This window comes from Pelophylax lessonae (genome assembly GCF_965119305.1).
Source record: "Pelophylax lessonae genome assembly, chromosome: 7".
NCBI classification, from domain to species: Eukaryota; Metazoa; Chordata; class Amphibia; order Anura; family Ranidae; genus Pelophylax; species Pelophylax lessonae.
In genome coordinates, this window is record NC_138774.1 from 62866193 (window position 1) to 62890497 (window position 24305).

Sequence of the window (24305 nt, forward strand, 5' to 3'; positions counted from 1 at the left end):
TAAGGTGGATGAGTCTTGCAGCAGCATTCATTATGGACCTAAGGGGGATAGTCTATGTAAAGGTAATCCAATGAGGAGGGAGTTGCAGTAGCCGAGGCAAGAGATAACCAGGGCATGAATTAGAAGCTTGGTGGTGTCGTTGGTTAAAAAGGGGCATATTCTAGAGATGTTGCGGAGGTTAAGGTGGCATGATTTGGACAGGGATTGGATGTGAGCCTGGAAGGACAGTGCAGAGTCAAGGGTTATGGTCCTCAATGTATCAGAGGAGGAATGGAGAATGTTCACGCTGACAGAGGACCCACTCCCTCTTCCCACGGGACTACAACACATCCCGGGAGTGTGAGCGGAGGATAATCCTCCAAGACTAGCCAGGCACATTCCCCCGGTCCTTATTCAACTAAAACCGGGAGCCACCCCAGTCAGCCTGAAACGGTACCAGCCACCCAAAAAGCCCTCGCAGGAATCCAAAAGTACCTGAAAAAATTCCTACAGTATCGGAATTTTATAGCCCGGCCAGTCACCCTGGAACACCCCCCGTACAAAAAAACAGGAACAGCGGAATATCGGTGGTACCAGTTGCAGGATGGAAGAATTGTCATCCCATCTGCAGTAGCAGCTGAGTTAGTGACAGAATTCCACAAGGGAACACACATTGGTACCAGTTGCAGGATGGAAGAATTGTCATCCCATCTGCAGTAGCAGCTGAGTTAGTGACAGAATTCCACAAGGGAACACACATTGGCAAGACTGCCATTGAAAAGGCCTTACAGAGACATTTTTCTATTCCCCAGTTCCCCACACTGGCACAAGCTGCAGCCAGCAGATGCATAGAATGTGTTTGAAACAACCCCAGACAAGGGTCTATACAAATTCCCAGAGTACAAAATGTAGGAATTTGTATAGGCCAATGGAAGAATACAATGTATGTACCAATGGAAGAATTACTGGTTGACTTCACTGTAATGTCTCCCTCAGAAGGATACAAATATTTGCTGGTGGCCGTCTGCACCTATTCAGGCTGGGCAGAGGCCTGGCCCACATCAACTGAGACTACAAAGTAAGTGGTCAAATGCCTGCTCCAGGAAATCTTCGTCAGATATGGAATCCCCTCATCCATAGGCTCAGACAATGGCCCAGTCTTTGTTCACAAGTGCCTCCAGGAATTAGCAACAGCACTTAAGATCACTTGGAAACTGCACACCGCATATTGACCTCAAAGTTCTGGAAAAGTTGAAAGGATGAATCGCACCCTGAAATCGCAACTGACCAAACTCAGTCAGGAGACCCAAATAAAGTGGGCCTTGATGCTGCCCATTGCTCGGCTGAGGATTCGGAGTACACCAACAAAGAGGACAAAATTGTCCCCTTTTGAAGAACTATATGGTAGGCCACCACCCATCATAGAAGACATCAAGGGAAACTTACACCAAATGGGGGGGGGACGTGAACTGTCACAGAAATGAGGGGCGAATATGCAGGACATAGGGAAATGAGTCCAGGAGAAGCTCCCCCATAAGTCTGTCAAACCCAGTCCACCCCTTTAGGCCAGGAGATACAGTGTGGGTGAACGAGTGGGACACAACCACCATAGGGCAAAAATGGAGAGGTCCTTATACTGTCCTACTTTCAACCCCCGCAACCATTAAAGCGGAGTTCCGGGCACAGAAGTCAATTTTCAATAAGCATACCCCTGGGACAGTCAGGGCTAGCACATTCCACAATGGCTAGCCTCTGATCTGTCCCGGTTCGCACTTACCTTTTAGAAGAAATACTTACTTATAAAATTTCTTCCACAGCGTTTCCATCTCTCTTGTGGGCAGCTGAAGCCGGCGCGGTCCTCTTCTGTGTCTTCTTCCGCGTCTTCTTGTCCCAGAATGCGCCTGCACCGGCCCCTCTCGTCACTTCCGGTGCGGCGCCGCATTCCTCCACAGCTTCTGGGCATGCCCAGAAGCTGTTTGGCAGGGGAATGCGGCGTCGCCCGGAAATGACGAGTGGGGCTGGTGCCGTCGCATTGATTCCTGGGAGCTATGACGTTCAGCTCCCAGGAATCATAGCGAGACAGGAAGTGACGGGGTGAGCCGCGGCTCCGAGGGAGGAAGTACTCTGAGGTGAGTATTAACGATCTTCAATTAGTGAACAAAAAAAAAAATAACTATCCAATTCCTTTTCAGGTCAGGTCTACCTAGCGGAGGGGCACAAAAAAAAAAAATATCGTTTTTGTGCCCGGAACTCCGCTTTAAGGTCGAGGTGACCCCCTGGATACACTACTCCAGGGTAAAGCGAGCTGCTGACCACAGATTCCTGGCTGAGCAAAGTAGACCCTCAAGACCTGTAAAAGCTAAAACTGACCAGAGAAATCAGAGGGAAGAACTCCAGGCCTGACCTGAAAGCTATTGGGTCAACGCACAGCGGAAGAATAGGACATCTGATATCTGCTAGCTCTGCTCCAGTCACACCCGGAAGCTGACTGGTCAATGCACAGCTTAAACTGGGAATATTCACTGATTAGATGTTTTTTAGAAATGCCCTAACTATCTTTCCGGTAACCATGGTGATAATACTGGCCAGGCCCATGGGAGGGGCACATCATGTGACCCGTGTAAAACTACTAGCGTAGACTCCATAGCCACCAAAACGTGGTTAGTTGTTCGGAGCTTTGGCTTCACAGGCAAGCTGATGACCAACCCCAATACAGCAGCGAGCTTGGTTTTTGATGTGTGCTCTGCCATTAACCTCAATGCCTTCCCCAATGAAAGCACCTGGCAAATGACAGATACATCTGTTCAGGGCGATTTGGAGCAAGTTGCCATAACAAGTACTGGAACTATTGCCCCCAGTGGGTTTGTGTCGTTTGGGGAACATGGGGAAAGGAGACCCAGGATGCTATCCTGCAGTCCCTGCTTGGCCTGTCTAGCTGTTCAATAGCGAGTTGCACCTATGTAAACTTCACCATATACAAACTCACTAAATTTTTAACACAATGGGGTAGTAACTTCGGAGTCAACATATATGGGAAGGGATCAGACCCTGGGAAATTGTACACACATCTATGGAAACAGAAATAACCAAGAGTGCCACTCACCAAGTATTCCATTCCCTCTATGAAGAGCTTAGCACAGGCATAGAAATACCCCCCAAGCACCAATAATCTGTTCATGGAATTGGCAGAGAAAGTAGCTGATAATTTAAAGGTATCAAATTGGTATGTGTGTTGGGGAACTAACATGGGGGACCAGTGGCCTTTGGACACCCAGCAGACAGTGGCGGATCCAGGGGGGGGGGGGCATCGGGTCAATCCCCCCCCCCCCCCGAAAAAAATATTACCCACTTACTCTCCAGTCCGGCAGACTTACCAAATTCCTTTCTCCCCGAGTCCAGACTCCCCAGGAGCAGGCCAGCAAGCCAGCAGTGGCGGCGGAGCTGAAAGCTTCTCTTGTAGTCCGGCCGCCGCGCCGCTGGCCTGTACAGAACAGAAGCCGCAGCCCACAGTGAGTGTACTGGTTGCTATGCCAATCGCCGATTGGCGTCTAGCAACCAGTGACGTCACCTCACCGGTCCTAAGGAGTGGAGGAGGAGAGCGATGCCCCAGCATCCACAGCGGAGGCTGAGTCTCCTTCCTCGCGCGCCTAGAGCCTGGCTCCACCCACCTCCTTCCTTCCAGGCTCCAGCTTCTCTCCAAGTGGAATCCATGCTGCCGCTGAAATGCTGAATTGATGTTACTGTACTTCGTCTTCAGCAAAATCACTTTACTGAATTGGGCTAGTATTGTGTGATGACTCCAACTAAGCCAGGCAGCCAGCAGCACCGACCCAGGAGAAGAATCTGATTCTGAGGCTGAGCAGTCACTCAGTGACAGTGACTGTGACACAGAGAGTGAAAGTGACAAGTACAAAAGTAAGTAAAATTGTATGTATTAAAGAAAAAAAAAAAAGTGCCCTGTCCTTACCTTTGCCATTTTTAAAGGGGATTACGTACATCTCAACTTATTAAAATTGGTGGAACTCCACTTTAACCACTTAAGGAACAGGCCTATTTCTGTCACTTTACAAGTTAAAATCATTTTTTTTTTGCTAGAAAATTACTTAGGACCCCCAAAACTTTTTTTTTTTGCAGAGACTAAGGCCCCTTTCACATGGGCGATCCGATCCTTCTTTCAGTTTCAGTTTTTCAGGTGGACCGGATCGGATGCTCCATGCATCCCTATGGGGCAGCAGATGTCAGCAGAGACATCTCCACTGACATCCGCTGCTATCCGATTCGACACTGTCCGTGAAATCCGAACGGATGGAAACCCTATTTTCCATCCATCTGGCGGATCAGATGAGAATGGACAGGCGGACCGTTCTCATCTGATTTCCCCATGGAGGACAGCGGGGATCTGACAGCTCCGTCTCCACACACACACAGAGTGGAGACGGAGCTGTCATCCGCCTGCTCAGCGGGGATCGGTGGATCGATCCCCCTGCTGAGCAGAACGGACCTCTTTGGACGGTGCGCCGTGTGAAAGGACCCTCACACTAAAGAATAAAATGGAGATTGTTGCAATTTTCTGGCAGTGCCCCTCCCGAGACTAGACTCTGGATCCGCCCCTGCCAGCAGATGGATTACAATATGTCTTACAATGCCGTCTCCGAAAAGCCCTCCAAGCGAGTAAAATCAGAATGGCATCTGAAAACATCAATAGTTGGGAAATACTGTATAGCCAGATCAGCCCACCTATATAAAACCTATGTAGGAGAAATGGCCTGCCTAGGGCAGCGGTATTACAATGTTATTATTTTAAAAAGGACATCTTGGTGGGGAAATAACGATGTACTGGAGCCTAACCCACCTCCTTTTTCTAATTTCACCAATTTACAGGGGGTATGGGAGGATCTCACAAAAGAGTCGAACTGGAAGGCCCCAGAGATACTGTACTGGATTTGTGGGAACAAAGCTTACTCAGAGCTTACCCAAGACTGGTCAGGAGCAGTCTTAGGTACCTTAAAACCCCCATTCTTCCTCCTTCCTATTAGGAGCGGGGAACAACTGGGAATCCCTGTATATGAGAAGCTACAGAGGAAAAATAGGGCACCTGGCCTCCAGATAGGGAGTTGGAAACACAATGAATGGCCCCCTAAATGTATTGTCCAGTATTATGGCCCCGCCACTCTGGGCGGAGTATGGACCATATGGTTATTGTACCCCTATCTATATGCTTAACCAAATTATCAGGCTACAAGCTGTATTAGAAATCATTACTAATGAGTCTGTGAATGCTTTTAACCTACTAGCTAAGCAAGGAACCAAGCTACGTACCGGTATTTACCAGAATGGGCTTGCTTTAGACTACCTGCTAGCTGCTGAGGGAGGGGTGTGTGGTAAGTTCAATTTTAGTAATTGCTGTTGGAAGATTGATAACCATGAGAAAGCTAGCTCATGTACCTGTGCAGACCTGGGTTTAATGCTGGCAGTTGGTTTGGATATTGGTTCCCAGATGCGAGTGGGCTAAAAGCCATGTTAGGGGTAGCAATGGTGCTATGTGATGCTTGGTCCCTGCTCACACTCTCGCTACGTTAGCATCAAAGGGGGAAATGTGGCATCAGCTGAAAAGCCTTCTAACATGGCGGACGGTTAGTAAAACAAAATAAATTGATTCTGACAATTTTTTTTTTTAGAACTATAAAAGAAAGAATAACCAACTGAGACTTTCAACCCCCTCACTCTCCCTCCTTTGCCTGACTTCCTCTCAAGCAAGGCACTGATAGGCACTAATCAGGCTGCATTTATGGGCACTGGTGAGGCTGAGCTGATAGGCACTGATGAGGCTGCAGTGATGGGCACTAATCAGGCTGCATTGATGGGCACTGGTGAGGCTGCACTGATGGGGCTGAGCTGATGGGCCCTGGTGAGGCTGCATTGATGGGCCCTGGTGAGGCTGCATTGATGGGCACTGGTGATGCTGCATTGATAGGCACTAATCAGGCTGCATTGATGGGCACTGGTGAGGCTGCATTGATGGGCACTGGTGAGGCTGCATTGGCAGGCACAAAAAAAGCTGCATTGATGGGCACTGAAGAGGGTGCATTGATGGGCACTGAACAGGCTCCATTTATGGGCACTGATCAGGCTGCATTGGTGCATTGTTTTTATTAAACCTCCTTTGTTGCTATTAACATTAAATTATGTTACTACATTGTGTCATATTTGTCTTGCTTCATTACATCAATATCACTTATAAAACCAGGTGGGCATGGGTGGTGAGCTGATTCGGTGGTTCAATGGGCCACCTGACTGGACTTGCTCCCCCAGGCCTAAGGCTGCCAGCCCTCCCTGGTTGGAAAGCACCCCCCTAAGCACACATTTAACCCTTTGATTGCCCCTGGTGTTAACCCCTTCCCTGCCAGTGTCCATGGCCGGCCTTTGGGGTGTGCGAGCTGTGTGGCCGCACAGGGCGCCATCACAGCACGCAGATGATCAGGCCACACAGCGGGAGGTAAGGGTCTCTGATGTAAGGGGGGGGGGCTCTGTGAGGGTCTTTGATGTAAGGGGGCCTCTGTGAGGGTCTCTGGTGTAAGGGGTCCTCTGTGAGGGTCTGATGTAAGGGGGGCCTCTGTGAGGGTTTCTTATGTAAGGGGGCCTCTGTTAGGGTCTCTGATGTAAGGGGGGCCTCTGTGAGGGTCTCTGATGTAAGGGGGGCTCTGTGGGGGGGGGGGTCTCTAATGTAAGGGGGGCTAAGTTATTAGTGATAGTAAAAAAAAAGAAAAGTCAAAGTGCAAAAAAGGTGCAAGAAGATGTGCGGGGGGGGGGGGGCACCACAGGATTAGCTTGCACAGGGCGCCTGAACACCCAAGGCCGGTCCTGCCAGTGTCAGTACAGTGACAGTGCATATTTTTAACACTGATTACTGTAGTAATGTCACCGGTCCCCCTAAAGTGTCAATGTCGCAGTCCCGTTAAAAATCGCTTATCGCCACCATTACTAGTAAAAAATAAATTAAAAATAAATCTTTCCCCAAGCTCTACTTGTGGGGAAAAAAAGGCCACCCATTTTATTTTGGTACAGTGTTGCATGACCGCACAATTGTCCGTTAAAATAACGCAGTGCCGAATTGCAAAAAATAGGCTGGTCATTAAGAGGGGAATCTTCCGGTCCAGAACTGGTTAAACTTCAGTATATCATAGAAACATCTGACAAAATTATCTAAAACACAGAAGGCGTTCACTTTGTGAAAATTTCATGTTTGTGTCATTCTCCAAAACTTTTGACAGTGGCTGTATGGTGTGCTTGGTCTAAAGTGGATGGGGTGTGCGGTGTGCTTGGTATATGGTGTGCTCGGTGCACAGTGGATGGGGTGTGCGGTATGCTTGGTTAATGGTGTGCTCGGTGCACAGTGGAGGGTGTGCTCGGTGCTGGGATTATGGTAGATGGTGTGGCTCTCTCTCTGTATATCTCGGTGTGATCAGTAAACACAACACCTGGGAGTCTAGCAGGAGAAGGGGGCGTGTTGCGAGTAAAAGGGCGGAGTTCATCCAACTACAGGTGAGAACGGGGCGTGGCTAGCTTGATGGGCGGGGCAGTCACGTCTGCGGGTACCTGACTGGAGTGCCGGGAGTCGGTGAGAGCGGACGGAACCCCGGGAAAATGGCGGAGGAGTACGGTAAGTGTTTCCTCCATACACCTCAATATATCCACCTTCCTCTCCGCCGGCTGGAGGAGTCTCCTCACATCTCACTCATACCGAGATACGACATGTCTGTCAGTGTACACATGATTACTACGTCATCACACACCTCAATTTATCACCTGAATACACATCGTCCTAGATCACCTGTCCTCCCATATACCTCAGTACAGCTCTACTTCCTCCGATTCCATGTATATCACCTGTCCCCCCCCCCCTCCTTCCCTCCTATATCACCTGTCCCCCCCCTCCTTCCCTCATATATCACCTGTCCCCCCCTCCTTCCCTCATATATCACCTGTCCCCCCCCTCCTTCCCTCCTATATCACCTGTCCCCCCCTCCCTCATATCACCTGTCCCCCCCATCCTTCCTTTCCTCCTATATCACCTGTCCCCCCCTCCCTCATATCACCTGTCCCCCCCCTCCTTCCTTTCCTCCTATATCACCTGTCCCCCCTCCCTCATATCACCTGTCCCCCCCTTCCCTCCTATATCACCTGTCCCCCCCCCCCTCCTTCCTTCCTATATCACCTGTCCCCCCTCCCTCATATCACCTGTCCCCCCTTCCCTCCTATATCACCTGTCCCCCCTCCTTCCTTTCCTCCTATATCACCTGTCCCCCCCTCCCTCCTATATCACCTGTCCCCCCCCTCCCTCCTATATCACCTGTCCCCCCCTCCCTCCTATATCACCTGTCCCCCCCCTCCCTCATATCACCTGTCCCCCCCCTTCCCTCATATCACCTGTCCCCCCCTCCTTCCTTTCCTCCTATATCACCTGTCCCCCCCCTCCCTCATATCACCTGTCCCCCCTCCTTCCCTCCTATATCACCTGTCCCCCCCTCCTTCCCTCCTATATCACCTGTCCCCCCCCTTCCCTCCTATATTACCTGCCCCCCCTTCCCTCCTTTCCTCCTATATCACCTGTCCCCCCCTTCCCTCATATCACCTGTCCCCCCCCCTTCCCTCCTATATCACCTGTCCCCCCCCTCCCTCATATCACCTGTCCCCCCCTCCCTCATATCACCTGTCTCCCCCCCTCATATCACCTGTCTCCCCCCCTCATATCACCTGTCTCCCCCCCTCATATCACCTGTCTCCCCCCCCTCCCTCATATCACCTGTCCCCTCCCTCCCTCATATCACCTGTCCCCCCCCTCCCTCATATCACCTGTCCCCCCCCTCCCTCATATCACCTGTCCCCCCCCCTCCCTCATATCACCTGTCCCCCCCCTCCCTCATATCACCTGTCCCCCCCCCCTCCCTCATATCACCTGTCCCCCCCCCTCCCTCATATCACCTGTCCCCCCCCCTCCCTCATATCACCTGTCCCCCCCCCTCCCTCATATCACCTGTCCCCCCCCCCCCTCCCTCATATCACCTGTCCCCCCCCCCTCCCTCATATCACCTGTCCCCCCCCCCCCTCCCTCATATCACCTGTCCCCCCCCCCCCTCCCTCATATCACCTGTCCCCCCCTTCCCTCCTATATCACCTGTCCCCCCCCTCCTTCCTTCCCTCCTATATCACCTGTCCCCCCCCTCCCTCATATCACCTGTCCCTCCCTCATATCACCTGTCCCTCCCTCATATCACCTGTCCCTCCCTCATATCACCTGTCCCCCCATCCTTCCTTCCTATATCTCCTGCCCCCCCTCCTTCCTTCCTATATCTCCTGCCCCCCCTCCTTCCTTCCTATATCTCCTGCCCCCCCCCCTTCCCTCCTTCCTCACCTGTCCCCCCTCCTTCCTTTCCTCCTATATCACCTGTCCCCCCTCCTTCCTTCCCTCCTATATCGCCTGCCCCCCCTTCCCTCCTATATCGCCTGCCCCCCCCTTCCCTCCTATATCACCTGCCCCCCCCCCTTCCCTCCTATATCACCTGTCCACCCCCCTTCCTTCCCTCCTATATCACCTGTCCCCCCCCTCCCTTCCCTCTTATATCACCTGTCCCCCTCCCTTCCCTCTTATATCACCTGTCCCCCTCCCTTCCCTCTTATATCACCTGTCCCCCCTTCCCTCCCTCCTTCCCTCCTATATCACCTGTCCCCCCCCTTCCTTCCCTCCCTCCTATATCACCTGCCCCCCTCCTTCCTTCCTATATCACCTGTCACCCCCTTCCCTCCTATATCGCCTGCCCCTCCCTCCTTCCTTCCTATATCGCCTGCCCCTCCCTCCTTCCTTCCTATATCACCCACCCCCCCTCCTTCCTTCCTATATCACCTGTCCCCCCCCTCCCCTCCTATATCACCTGTCCGCCCCCCCTGCCTCCTATATCACCTGTCTCCCCCCCCCCCCGCCTCCTATATCACCTGTCCCTCCTGCCTCCTATATCACCTGTCCCCCCCCTGCCTCCTATATCACCTGTCCCCCCCCTGCCTCCTATATCACCTGTCCCCCCCCTGCCTCCTATATCACCTGTCCCCCCCCCTGCCTCCTATATCACCTGTCCCCCCCCTGCCTCCTATATCACCTGTCTCCCCTGCCTCCTATATCACCTGTCTCCCCCCCCGCCTCCTATATCACCTGTCCCTCCTGCCTCCTATATCACCTGTCCCCCCCCCCTGCCTCCTATATCACCTGTCCCCCCCCCTGCCTCCTATATCACCTGTCCCCCCCCCCTGCCTCCTATATCACCTGTCCCCCCCTGCCTCCTATATCACCTGTCCCCCCCTGCCTCCTATATCACCTGTCCCCCCCCCTGCCTCCTATATCACCTTTCCCCCCCCCCCTGCCTCCTATATCACCTGTCCCCCCCCCCCTGCCTCCTATATCACCTGTCCCCCCCTGCCTCCTATATCACCTGTCCCCCCCTGCCTCCTATATCACCTGTCCCCCCCCCTGCCTCCTATATCACCTTTCCCCCCCCCCCTGCCTCCTATATCACCTGTCCCCGCCCCCTGCCTCCTATATCACCTGTCCCCCCCCCCTGCCTCCTATATCACCTGTCCCCCCCCTGCCTCCTATATCACCTGTCTCCCCCCCTGCCTCCTATATCACCTGTCTCCCCCCCCCCCCCCTGCCTCCTATATCACCTGTCCCCCCCTTGCCTCCTATATCACCTGTGTCCCCCCCCCCTGCCTCCTATATCACCTGTCCCCCCCCCTTGCCTCCTATATCACCTGTCCCCCCCCCTTGCCTCCTATATCACCTGTCTCCCCCCCTTGCCTCCTATATCACCTGTGTCCCCCCCCCCCTTGCCTCCTATATCACCTGTCCCCCCCCTTGCCTCCTATATCACCTGTCCCCCCCCCTTCCTCCTATATCACCTGTCTCCCCCCCCCCTTCCTCCTATATCACCTGTCCCCCCCCTCTGCCTCCTATATCACCTGTCCCCCCCCCCTGCCTCCTATATCACCTGTCCCCCCCCCTGCCTCCTATATCACCTGTCCCCCCCCCCTGCCTCCTATATCACCTGTCCCCCCCCTGCCTCCTATATCACCTGTCTCCCCCCCCTGCCTCCTATATCACCTGTGTCCCCCCCCTTGCCTCCTATATCACCTGTGTCCCCCCCCTTGCCTCCTATATCACCTGTGTCCCCCCCCTTGCCTCCTATATCACCTGTGTCCCCCCCCCCCTTGCCTCCTATATCACCTGTCCCCCCCCCCTTGCCTCCTATATCACCTGTCCCCCCCCCTTGCCTCCTATATCACCTGTCCCCCCCCCCTTGCCTCCTATATCACCTGTCCCCCCCCCCCTTGCCTCCTATATCACCTGTCCCCCCCCCCCTTGCCTCCTATATCACCTGTCCCCCCCCCCCTTGCCTCCTATATCACCTGTCCCCCCCCCTTGCCTCCTATATCACCTGTCCCCCCCCCCTTCCTCCTATATCACCTGTCTCCCCCCCCTTCCTCCTATATCACCTGTCCCCCCCCCCTTGCCTCCTATATCACCTGTCCCCCCCCCCCCCTTGCCTCCTATATCACCTGTCCCCCCCCCCCTTGCCTCCTATATCACCTGTCCCCCCCCCTTGCCTCCTATATCACCTGTCCCCCCCCCTTGCCTCCTATATCACCTGTCCCCCCCCCTCCTATATCACCTGTTCCCCCCCCCCTCTCCTATATCACCTGCCCTCCCCCTCCTTCCTTCCTTCCTTCCTTCCTTCCTTTTTTTTCCTTCCTTTCTTCCTTTCCTCCCTCCTATATCACCTGTCTCCCTCCCTTCCTATATCACCTGTCCCCCCTCCCTCCTTCCCTCCTTTTTTCCCTCCTATATCACCTGTTCCCCCTCTCCTCCTTACTATATAACCTGCCCCCCCTTTCACCTGCTCCCCCCTCCACTTTCCTATATCACCTGCTGTTCCGCCCTCCTAGATCACCTGCCCCGTGCCCCCTCTCTCCTATGTCACCTGCCCCCCCCTCTCTCCTATGTCACCCGTCCCCCTCTCCTATATGCCCCCCCCCCCATATCAAGAAAACCTTGCTATACCACCTGCCCCCCCCCCCCCATATATCAATAATACCTTCCTTTAGCACCAGTCCTCCCTTATCATTAATATCTTCCTATGTCACCTGTCCCCCCCCCCCCCTCTATATTTGTAACACCTTTTTGTGTTGGCCCCCCTCTATATATACATACTGCTCCTCGTTCTTGTATGCCATTTATAGATGTGTGTATGTACATAATAAACAGAAGACATGTATTAGGAAATATAGAAGTACATAAGATGAGAGCTGAGATCTGCAAATACTGGATATAGGTTTCATTATCTCGCTTTGACTAATGATTCCTAGAAGTGTCCCCAAACAATATTTGTATCCCATGTCCCCAGTGATATCTTTTTCCATCTCCTTTTATCAGTCATCTTTATCACTTGTCTTGTTTCAACAGTCTTTCCTTCTTCCTGTTCTGTGTGTAATGCTTTACAGTCAGTATCCAGCGTCTGACTTTCTCCACCACCACCTCCTCGTCATAAACCTGTATTGTCTCACTCCCGACCCCAGTACAACCAGTTCAACCTGTCCCCGTCCCACCTGCCCATCGCCTGCATTATATGGACCTGGGTCTGCTGATTGACCCCCTGCTCCTGCCAGACATCCAGGAACTTTGAACAATGAGCGTGAATAAAAATCGTCTCCACAACAAATTGTGCGCCTTTATGCTGCTAATAAAACATGACTGCCGTTGTTTTCTGGGAGTCTAATTAGTCCTCCTAGATCCTTATTGAGGTCTACAAGCCAAAAAATGTCTTCACAAGCAACTAGCTGCTAATAATACTTGACTGCCTTTGTTTTCTGAAAGGGTCTAATTAACCCTCCTAGTTCTTATTTCGCGAGTACAAGTCAACTAGTGAGGTGAAGGTTGTGGGATGGATTCAGTAGTTTAGCAAAAGAAACTGGGCAGGGCTTGCACCACCCAGTCCACAGGAAGAAAAACTGCCAAAGTAAAATTCAAACTTATGGGCCCCCTGGATATTTGCCATATTATGCAGATATATACAGCAGATTTGCCCATTGTGACACATTTGCCCAACAAAGCAAGCTGCTATGTGCCACTGCCCTCTGTGATCAACACTCCCATCTTCACCCAGTCTACTGGGTCTGGAGTTTCTGGCCACCTTGATTGGCTGAGCTGGGATGACGTAGCGTCTGCACATGTACACTGGAGTTAACTTTGTCCCAGCACTAAAACATGCCAAGTCTGTACACTGAGCATGCGCGGCTTTATGTACAGCTACAGAATAAAAGTGCTGACAGGCAGGGAGAAGTGTCTGTGACTGAAGAGACTTACGTCGTTGTAAAAAAAAAGCCGATCTGTCAGCAGGTTAAAAAAAAAAAGAAAGCCTTTATATCCACTTTAAAAGCTGAGTGCATTGCTAGCAGATGAATGGGTATATACGTTCCTCTACTTGCAGGATCTTTATTTAGCTTTAAAGTGGAACTTCCTAGGAAAAAAAATATATATAATAATTTTTTTTATTAAGAAACAGACATCCCACATTAATATTTATGGTACCAATATTAATAAATTGCCTCCAGGACTGTTTCTTCTTGCTGGAGGCCACCATTTTGCTGAAGCCCAGAGCCCCCTGAGCAGCAGTAAATCTTTAGGCTGTCAACAGATTGGCCCCTACAAATTTGGCACAGTACTTAAAAACAGAGAGCAACTGAGCATGTGCAGAGCAGGGTGAGAAAGTGTATTACTTGACCTTCGGAAGATGTACCCCCCCCCCCCTCATGCCCAGGCCATTTTTTTGCAATACGGTTCTGTGTTGCTGTGACTGAGAACTGCGCGGTCATGCTACGCTGTACCCAAATAAAATTTGTTTTTTTTTCACCCACAAATAGAGCTTTCTTTTTGGTGGTATTTGATTACCTCTGCCGTTTTTTTTATTTTTTTTTTATTTTTTTGCGCTATAAAAAAAAAAAGAGACCATTTTGAGAAAAAAATATTTTAGTTGCTGCTATAAAATATATCCAATGAAAAAAATTGAAAAAAAAAATCAAATTTCTTCATAGATTTATGGCCAATATGTATTCTGCTGCGTTTGTGGTTAAAAACAAATCCCAAAAAGCGTATATTTGTTTGGTTTGTGCAAAAGTTACCATCTCTACAAACTATGGGATATTTATTTTTTGCTAGTAATGCGGGCAATTAGCAACTTATATCGGGACTGTAATATTGCGGTGGACAATTGGGCACTAAGTGACACTTTTTTGGGACCAGTGACATTAATACAGTGTTCACTTCAGTGCTAAAAATATGCACTGTCATTCTACTAAAGACACTGGCTGGGAAGGGGTTACACATCAGGGGTGATCAAAGGGTTAACTGGTGTGCCTAGATAGTGTTTTTTGTACTGTGTGAGGTGCTTTTACTGGGGGGGGCTGAATTATTGGAGCGTGCCGGTAGACATCGCCTCTGCGGTACCCACAAATCGGCTCCCGCTGTGTATAATCACAGTGGGAGCGGGTCACCGGCGACGCGAGTGTCCCCACTCTGGATGAAGGAGCACATCAAAAGCAGCATTATCAGTCTGGGGGGGGGGGGGAGGGGAATGTTGGATTCACTAAACATGATAAAACATGTCGCGTAATAACTGGATTTTTTTCTTTTTTTTTCATGTTAAAAAGAAAATCGCTCTTTTAAAACATTTTTTAACATTTATATAATAAAAAATTGAATATTTTTATAAATTGACACTGGTTTGTTTCTATGGCACCTTATAAACCCTATTACTTTTCTATATGCTTTATTGATGATAGATGTACTAACTGATTTATATATACTAATACATTGAAACCAAATTCCAGCTCACACTGCAGTTACAGCAAACAGATTTTATCCCTCTGGGAGATCAGTACTGCTTGGATCTTGATGAAGGGGACATACCCCGAAAGCTTGTCCTGAAAAATTGTATGTTAGTGCAAATAAAAAAAGTATCACGGACAGTACTCAATGGTCTCTATCCCTCTGGGATAAAGGTTACACATAAATAAAAGCTGGTCATTTTAAGCACCCCTTTCACTGGAAAATGGTTTGTCTCAATGCTTTAACTGGTACATTTGCAGGCGAGCTTGTTCTGTTTAAAAACAGACTTACTGGCCAGATCACCAGGTGAAACTAAAGAAAAGGTAGCCTAAAAAAATGAATGCAGTCATCACATCTAAGAATTAGTAAGCTGCAAATGTTTGCTTTTGGGTTTAACCACTTTACCACAGGAGGATTTTGCTGTCTTACGTCCAGGCCACTTTTTGCGATTTGGCGCTGTGCAAATTTTTTTGACAATTGCGCAGTCGTGCGACGCCGTACCCAAACGAAATTTACGTGCTTTTTTTCCCACAAATAGAGCTTTCTTTTGGTGGTATTTGGACACCTGTGCGATTTTTACTTTTTGCGCTATAAACAAAAAAAAGAGCGTAAATTTTGAAAAAACAACAATATTTTTCACATTTTTTTTTATATGAAATTCCCCCCCCCCCAAAAAAAATTTAAAAATCAAATTTTTTTTAATTTTTGGCCAATTTGTTTGTTTTCTGCTACCTATGTTTGGTAAAAAAAATTCACAATAAGCGTATTTTGATTGGTTTGCGCAAAAGTTATTGCGTTTACTAACTAAGGGAAAGATTTTTGTCATTTTTTGGGGTTTTTTTTTAACGCGTAATGGCGGCGATCTGCGATTTTTTTTTTTTTTTTTTTTTTTTTTGCGGGACTGCGACATTGCGGCGGACAGATCGGACCCTTGACTGACATTTTTGACACTTTTGGGGGTACCAGTGACATTTCTACAGTAATCAGTGCTATAAATATGCACTGTTACTGTAAAAATGACTGGCCGGGAAGGGGTTAATTTTATTGGAGAGGGAGGGGTTAATGTATGCCTGGTGCTTACTGACGTGTGGGGGGAGGTGACTGAGTGAGCCAGGGACAGATTGGATGTTCAGCTATGCTGAACACTCCGATCTGTCACTCCCTGTCACTTAGGAGATCCGCCTGCTCTGTTCACACAGGCGGGCGGATCTCCAAACTAGATTCCCCAACGATTGGGGAAGAGCGGCGGCGATCGCCGCCGCTCCTCCCCTGGCCCGACTCCCGCTGTGAATGAAAACAGTGGGAGCGCGCCTTTAGCGGCGCGCAAGTGCCGCCTACAGGGGGAGGAGTCCAGCGACGTAGGTCTACGTCGCTGGATGATAACAAGCCACTGTGCCGCAGTAGCAGCACAGTGGCCAGAGCTAAAGTGGTTAATATCAGAAGAAGGGAGAACACAAACATTGCCCCTGGTTTCCTGGCTCAGAAGAACTAAATTGTATATTAGCCTGTGTTCCAGTTTTAGAAATAGAAACAGGATTTTTACTCATAGGTCATATTGAAAGTTTTCTTTGTGTGTCTTGGAGTTCTTCTTTAATTCAGGGTGATGCTTCAGTGAACTCGCTCGCCAGATTAAAACTAAGCAGACCGGATTGTTTTGTGAAATCTCACTACTTCTTTTTTTTTTTTTTTCCTCTTTTAAACTTTCTCCTGTGTTAATAATAGAACATGACACCTCCTTCCTTACCAGTATAGAATGTAAATGGCTCACATATTTTCATGCATTCTTCCTTTTACCTTCATCAAAGAGCCAATAACATTTTAGCTCAGACTTTGGGATAATTGCATGTCCTGCCCCATTGCTTACAGGAACTTGCAGGGCTCCGGTGTGATTGATATGCTCCCTCCCCCACATGTCATGTGACCCTTGACTTTTTTCATTGAGTCGAGCAGCGGTGTACCGCCTACAGAGACTAAAGGCCCATACACACGATAAGAAAATCTGAAGGGAAAATTTGTCCGACGACCGATCTGTCGATTTTCTGATTGTTAGTACGGTGCTTTCGACAGCCGACTTTTCGTCCGAAAAAATCCTGATGTGCAGGCTATAAAATTTTTATCATCCTTCAACACAACGTCCGATTTTCGTCTCATTAGTACAGTTTTCGACGGAAAAAAAAATCTTAAGAGCAAGACTAGGCATGCTCAGAGATCAAAGAACACATACAAAACAATCCAACACATGACATCACTTCTGAAGTAGAATTCTGTTGTACGGGAAAATTCTTATGAAAGTAATGATTAACCACTTAAGCCCCGGAAGATTTTACCCCCTTCCTGACCAGGGCCTATTTTGCGATTCGGCACTGCGTGACTTTAACGGACAATTGCGCGGTCGTGCGACGCTGTACCTAAACCAATGTGACTTTCTTTTTTTTCCCACAAATGGAGCTTTCTTTTGGTGGTATTTGATCACCTGTGCGTTTTTTTTTTTTTTTTTTTATCATGCGCTATAAACAAAAAAAGAGCGTCAATTTTGCAAAAATAGCAATATTTTTCACTTTTTTTTTTTTTTTTTTTTTTTTTTATATATATATATATATGAAATTCCCCCCAAAAAAAAGTAAAAATCTAAATTTTTTTTAACATTTTCGGCCAATTTGCTACATATGTCTGGTAAAAAAAAATCGCAAAAAGCGTATTTTGATTGGTTTGCCCAAAAGTTATCGCGTTTACTAACAAAGGGAAAGATTTTTGTCATTTTTTTTTTTTTTTTAACGCGTAATGGCGGCGATCTGCGATTTTTTTTTTTTTTTTTTTTTTTTTTTTTTTTTTTTTTTTTTTTTTTGCGGTACTGCGAAATTGCGGCGGACAGATCGGACGCTTGACTGACATTTTTGACACTTTTGGGGTTACCAGTGACATTTCTACAGTAATCAGTGCTATACATATTAACTGTTACTGTAAAATTACACTGGCAGTGAAGGGGTGTACTTTTTTGAGAGGGAGGGGCTGTGTGTGTCCCTAGGGGCGTGATTCTAACTGTGATTGGCTGTGGCTTGAGCTGTAGGAACAGTGATCAACGATCCTACATAGTAGACCCGTATGATCACTATTCCTACACAGGGGAGAATGACAGGCGGTTTGTCTACATCAGCTGCCTGCCTTTCTCCCTCTGCACCGACGATCGCGAGTGACCGGCGGACATCGGGTCCACCGGTCACATGCGCGCGCGGGGGGGGGGGGAGAAAGGCAGGCGGCTGATGTAGACAAACCGCCTGTCATTCTCCCCTGTGAAGATCTAAAAGTGCAAATGAGATGTGTTACATAAACCAATAATGTGTCTAAATGATGCTAATGTGTAAATCAATCAATCTGACAGTGACTAAAGCAGGGTACACACTAGTAGAAAATCTGCCGAAAATTCCCTTCCGATGTGAAATCGTCCGATTTTCGCCTAGTGTGTACACAACTTTCAGCAGCCGATGCCGACATTTTCAACGAAAAAAAACGGAGGGACAAACGCCAAAATTTTGATAATCCCTTCCCTAGACGAACGATTTTCGTTTAGTGTGTATGCGGTACGTCTGTGAAAAATCGGATACGAAAGACCGCGCATGATCTGAAGTTGCTGACAACCCAGAAGTATAGGAACAAATGTGCCAAAAAAAAGAAAAATCGGACGAGAAATTTTGTGAAAATTTATGCACTGTCTACTAAAAACGGTAATGAACGCTGAGAAGACAGAGAAAAATCAGAGGATATTTCGTCCGATTTTTGTCAAGTGTGTATGGCCCTTAATATCACAATAAATAAATACAATCAATCGTAAGAAATAAATGTCCAAATCAATCCAATATGATAAATAACCGTGTAGAAAGGCGTGCACTCCTATGTGCATGAAAAAAATCTTCACAATAGTGTCCAAAATAGGTGTAATATAGTAAAAATATGTATAGCCAGTATCAGTCCAATCTTGGTGCCCTAAAGTGTGTAGTGGCCGCTTACCTAAAACACACAGGGGAAACGCATGTGTGTAATCCAATAATGAAGGTTCTTTTTCCCAGACACGCTCCACAGGCAGTCCCTTTTCTGATAGATGGATGGTGGGATCTCTGTAGTCAGCAATCAGCCATTCACATACAATGGTATGGGTCCTCCGCTGCACAATCCTGTATCATAGGCACCAGTCTAGCCTCGTGGGGATGTAAAGGAAAACGCTCATGGTGCAGTATCTTCAAAGCGAATTTATTAAAAAAAAGTATTGCACTTACATATGAGCATAAAAACGAGCAGACACCGCTGCGAGCGAGGGTAACCGGAAGTTCTACTGTGTACCGCTCGCAGCGGTGTCTGCTTGTTTTTATGCTCATATATGTAGGTGCAATTTACTGCGCGTTACAGTTCTGTGCAGGACAAATGCAGCATGATCTACTTTTTTTTTTGTTTTAGCTGGAACTGCAAGCATTGGTGTGAACTATGCCATTGAAAACCAAAACCATGTAACCTAATGAGCAGGGCCCTCTGATTCCTCCTGTATTAACCACTTCAATACAGTGCAGTTTCACCCCCTTCCTGCCCAGGTCAATTTTCCGCTTTTAGCGCTGTTGCATTTTAGATGACAATTGCGCGGTCATGCAATACTGTACCTAAACCAAATTTATGTCATTTTTTCCCCGCAAATAGAGCTTTCTTTTGGTGGTATTTGATCACCGCAAGGTTTTTTCTTTTTTGCTACACAAGTAAATAGATGCGTTTTTTGTTGCACTGATGAAGCGGCACTGGTGGGCAATAATGGGTACTGGTGGGCAGCACTGATAGATGGCAATCATGGGCAGCTCTGATGGAGAGGGCACTGAAAGGGTCCCTGAGCCCTGATTGCCATCCCTGGTGGCCATGGGTGGGCATCCCTGGTGGCCATGGGTGGGCAATCCCTGGTGGCTCTAGTGGCACCCCCCCAAGAGTCTGCACTGGTAACCAGTGGGGTATTTCTTTTTCTGGTTCTCTTTGGTCGTCGCCTTTGACCTAAGATGGATCTGCAGATACCACTGACTGAGCAGAGGAACGTAAATATTTTCTGGTTTTAACAATTCTTAAGCTAATGCTTGGTTCTTTGGATGCATTGAGTGTAAGAAAGATTGCACCCTTATTTATCACCCCTGAAGAAAGAGAACAAAACTCTGAAACGCATCGGGTGTCTTTGTAGGGTTTCTTTGGCATTTCTGTAACTAACCACCATGGTTTGATGTTGAGGTGGTTTGCCTTTTTCTTGCTCCAAGCATCTGTTCATTTGTATCAGCTTGTTGTTTTTATATGATTGTTTAATAAAAATCTTGTACTTTTAGTCCCCGTTCACACTGGGGCGACCTGTCAGGCGATCTGGTCGCCTGACAGGTCGCCGTAGGTCGCCTGCCATACAGAAGCTGTGGACCCGTTCTAATAGGAGCGACACAAGTTGCTCCGACTTAGAAAAAGGGTCCGGAGCTTCTTTGGGGCGACCCGGAGCGACCTGCATAGACTTCAACGTTATGAAGTCCGTGCCGGCCGCTCCGAGGTCGCGGTGCGAGCAGCGCGCCGCGACCTATGAGGTCGCCCGGCAAGTAGCCTCGCCCCAGTGTGAACGGGGCCTTATATACAAACCTATGTTTCAATTGTTCATTGACTGTTGCTTTACTACATTATATATTTTTTTGAGGCTCTTAAAGTCCCACCAAGAGGCACCCTATGTCCCGTCCTGGAGGAGTTGGACTGCATGTGCAACCTCTAAAATACAGGTAGCTCCTCATGCTACCAGTAGTGACACCATAGGTGTGCGCACAGGGTGTGCCAGGTGTGCCTGGGCACACCCTAATCATTCTATGGGGCGCAGATTCCCCCTGTTTAGACCCTAAAAATATTGTAAAAAAAATAAATAAAACCAAAAAATAATTTAAAAAAAATTAATAGAAAACACTACAGTCACCATCCACTGCCCTACTGACACCAATCTCTGCCTACGGACACTGTCAGTATATACATATGCACACACACATATGTGTTTGAGCTTTGGGGTGCACACCCTAATGCCATAGGCTGCGCACACCTATGAGTGACACTGACCCTAGACAAATGCAAAACTAGTGAAAAACAGTCAGAAAAGATGAGTAGGGAAAAAAAATGTCAGCGGCCTCCACCTGTAAACTATTCCTGTTTTGAAGGTCGTCTTATTGTTGCCCTGTTACTTTTATTACCACCAAAGTAGCTGAAACTGATTAGCAACCCCCTCTGCTACTTAACTGACCAGAGCAATATCCGAGGAGTTTACTTGACTGGATGCTACACTCTGAATAAAAAGTGTTTCTTTTTTGAGGGGTGTGTGTGTGTGTGTATAATATCTTTGTAGAATGGCTCATTTTTGCCATGTGGTCTGTCATACTGAATCTTCCAGTGCATTTGAAATGCATGGACAAAAGAAGCATTGAAAATCAAATTTGATTTCAATAGAATCACATCAGTGTGCTAAAAAAAAAAAGTCCAATTTGAGCGCATTGATCTGCATTTTGGTATTGAAGTCAAATGTAATCTAATCAGAATCCATGTCAATACATCATACACTAACACATGCCTGCTGGTTTGAATGTTGTTATTGCTAAAGAGCAGTTATTTGATGATGTCTACATGTAGGAGTGTTAGGCTCATACCACATGGGTGACATGAGTGGAACTGTCATGGAAAATCACCATGAAGAGGCATTTCTTTCCATGCCTTTGTGGAATCACTCCATTGCAGTCCCAAAACGCTGTCAAATTATCCTTGCTAGGTAAGGCACAGCATTTTACTCGCCTAGCTAGCAAGGGGGCAACTCCAGAAAAATTGATAAACGATAGATTAGTTATTGCTCATCTGAATAAAATGACATTTGGGATTAATAACGTTATGTGACAGCCTATATTCCCATGTCCTAGTGAAGTCCCACTGGATCCTAGACCCTGGCTGTACATAGAACCGTGACTTTTTTTTTCAAGTCACGATTAAGCCCCACTCCCAACATTCAGCTGTCAAAAGGCAGAGCCCCCCATTACTCTCTGAATATCTGGCATTTGAATGATATAGGCACGAGGCTTAAGCCTCGTACACACGCAACGATTATCGGCCGACCGATCGTCCGACTTTTGTCCAAGTTGTGTTTTGTTGGTTGGAATGTGCCTAGACTGCACACAAATTTTCTCGACCACCAAAATTCTACTTCAGAAGTGATGTCATGTGTTGGTTTGTACTCTTTGTGTTTTTTCTTCACTGAGCATGCCCAGACTTGCTCATCTGATTTTTCCATGTCGAAATCTGTACTGACTGCACGAAAATCGGCCGTTATGTTGACGGCCAACAAAAATTTTATAGTCTGCACATCAGATTTTTTTCGGCCGAAAAGTCGGAGTCGGTTGTCGGAAGCATCATACTAACAAGCCGAAAATCGGCAGATCGGACGTTGGCCCGAAAATTCACGGCCAATAATCGATGCGTGTGTACGGGGCTTAAATCTTAACTCAGAAGGGAAGGCCCCATGTACTATCCCGAGGATTGTTTTTGGGTGAGTGATTCAGGCTAGAGTGATCCCAATCACACAATATTTTAGAATTAAATGTATTGCCTGATTGCCCATTCATTGCTTCTGTTTTGTCATCCAGTATGCTGCCCATGTATTGTCACTATAGGCAGTGTGTTACTTGCATTTTCTGCCCTTCTACTGTCAGGATTGCCCATGTGTAGCCCACATTTACTGCCAATGTATTAGCAAGACTTGATGGTTTGTGTGTTGCCAATGTATTACCAAAGTTTAGTGCTATGTTGCAGTCCATGTCAGCAATGTTTGTTTTAGGGACTGCAATACTGTAATATATCTGCCCACCAGGCAATTTCGCTTCTGAAAACACGACATGAGCCCAAATGGTGCCGCCCTCATGCATAATTTGACTCGTAGGGTTTTGTACGATCCCAGCTGAGACATTGGATGGCACTGTTGGTGCATCTATAATGTGTGTCCTGTTTGCTGTGGTATTTTGCTATAATATTTGATTATTTTTCACATATTTAATATGCAATGATTTATTTGTTTTGTTTTTATGTTGGATTATTGATTACCTAAAGGACTTTCCACTGGTTGTGTTTAATAATAATTTGTATCTGTATTTATTATTGTCCACATTGATTATGGGTATGAATTTGTTATCTATTTCTTTTAGGTACTTATGGTTTAGAGAAAGGATCTCCAAACTGTGGCCCAGGGACTGGATGTGGCCCTTTGCTTGTCTTTATCCGTCCCCTTGGGGCACTTTTCCATTTACTAATACAAGACACAACTCCTCCCATGGACACCAACAATGGGGCAATATTCCTTCTACTGACATCAACGATGGGGCACTATTTCTCCCATTGACGCCAACCAGGGAGGGTGGATTTGATTTAAATCAAGTTGATATACATCATAGTTTGTAAAGAGCAACTGTCATCTCTGTTCCGCAGCGGCTCCTCCTCTGATCCGCTGTTGACTCACTGACAGTCTCATTCACATTAATGGGACGGCTGGTGATGCGGCAGTGACACGACAAGGTGAGGGATGTGGCGGCAGCAGGTGAGTGGATGCCCGCTAACGGGCACTGCCATGATGGATCTGAAATAACAGGTGCTCTTTAAATGTAAGAACTTGCTGGTAGCTAGTATGAAATTGTGTGAATGCATCAATGCAGTGCATGTTATCTCAGCTTGCAAAGTGAGGCTTCATTGAATGAGTTTACCAAAATGTAAATAGCTATATAAATAAGCTTAATTTCATGCTGAATAAACTAAATTATGAATTTATCTTAAATAGAAAACGATCTTTTGGATAGATTTCTACTCCAAAAGCATTTTATTAAAATAAATTTGATAAAAAAAAAAAAACAGATTTTAAATATATAAAGAAAATACAATTTTTATATCCTTTCTCACCCCAACGATGGGGCACGATTTCTCAAACTGACACGAACAATGGGGCACTATTAATCTCACTGACACCAATGATGGGTCACACTTCCTCCCACTGACACCAATGATGGGTCACGCTTCCTCCCACCGACACCAATGATGGGTCACGCTTCCTCCCACCGACACCAATGATGGGTCACGCTTCCTCCCACCGACACCAATGATGGGTCACGCTTCCACCGACACCAATGAAGGGTCACGCTTCCTCCCACCGACACCAATGAAGGGTCACGCTTCCTCCCACCGACACCAATGACGGGTCACGCTTCCTCCCACCGACACCAATGAGGGGTCACTCTTCCTCGCACCGACACCAATGAGGGGTCACTCTTCCTCGCACCGACACCAATGAGGGGTCACTCTTCCTCGCACCGACACCAATGAGGGGTCACTCTTCCTC

At 47.7% G+C, this 24305-nt stretch overlaps 1 protein-coding gene across 1 annotated transcript in view; it reads left to right on the forward strand.

The window, feature by feature from the left end:
* The first annotated feature begins 7555 nt into the window (after nt 1–7555).
* Nucleotides 7556–24305, forward strand: part of SLC44A4 (solute carrier family 44 member 4) — a 183622-nt gene continuing 166872 nt past the window's right edge. The window contains exon 1 of the mRNA XM_082264094.1: nt 7556–7639. Within this exon, the coding sequence (XP_082120220.1) occupies nt 7624–7639 (16 nt within the window). The 5' untranslated portion in view covers nt 7556–7623. The remainder of the gene's footprint in view (nt 7640–24305) is intronic.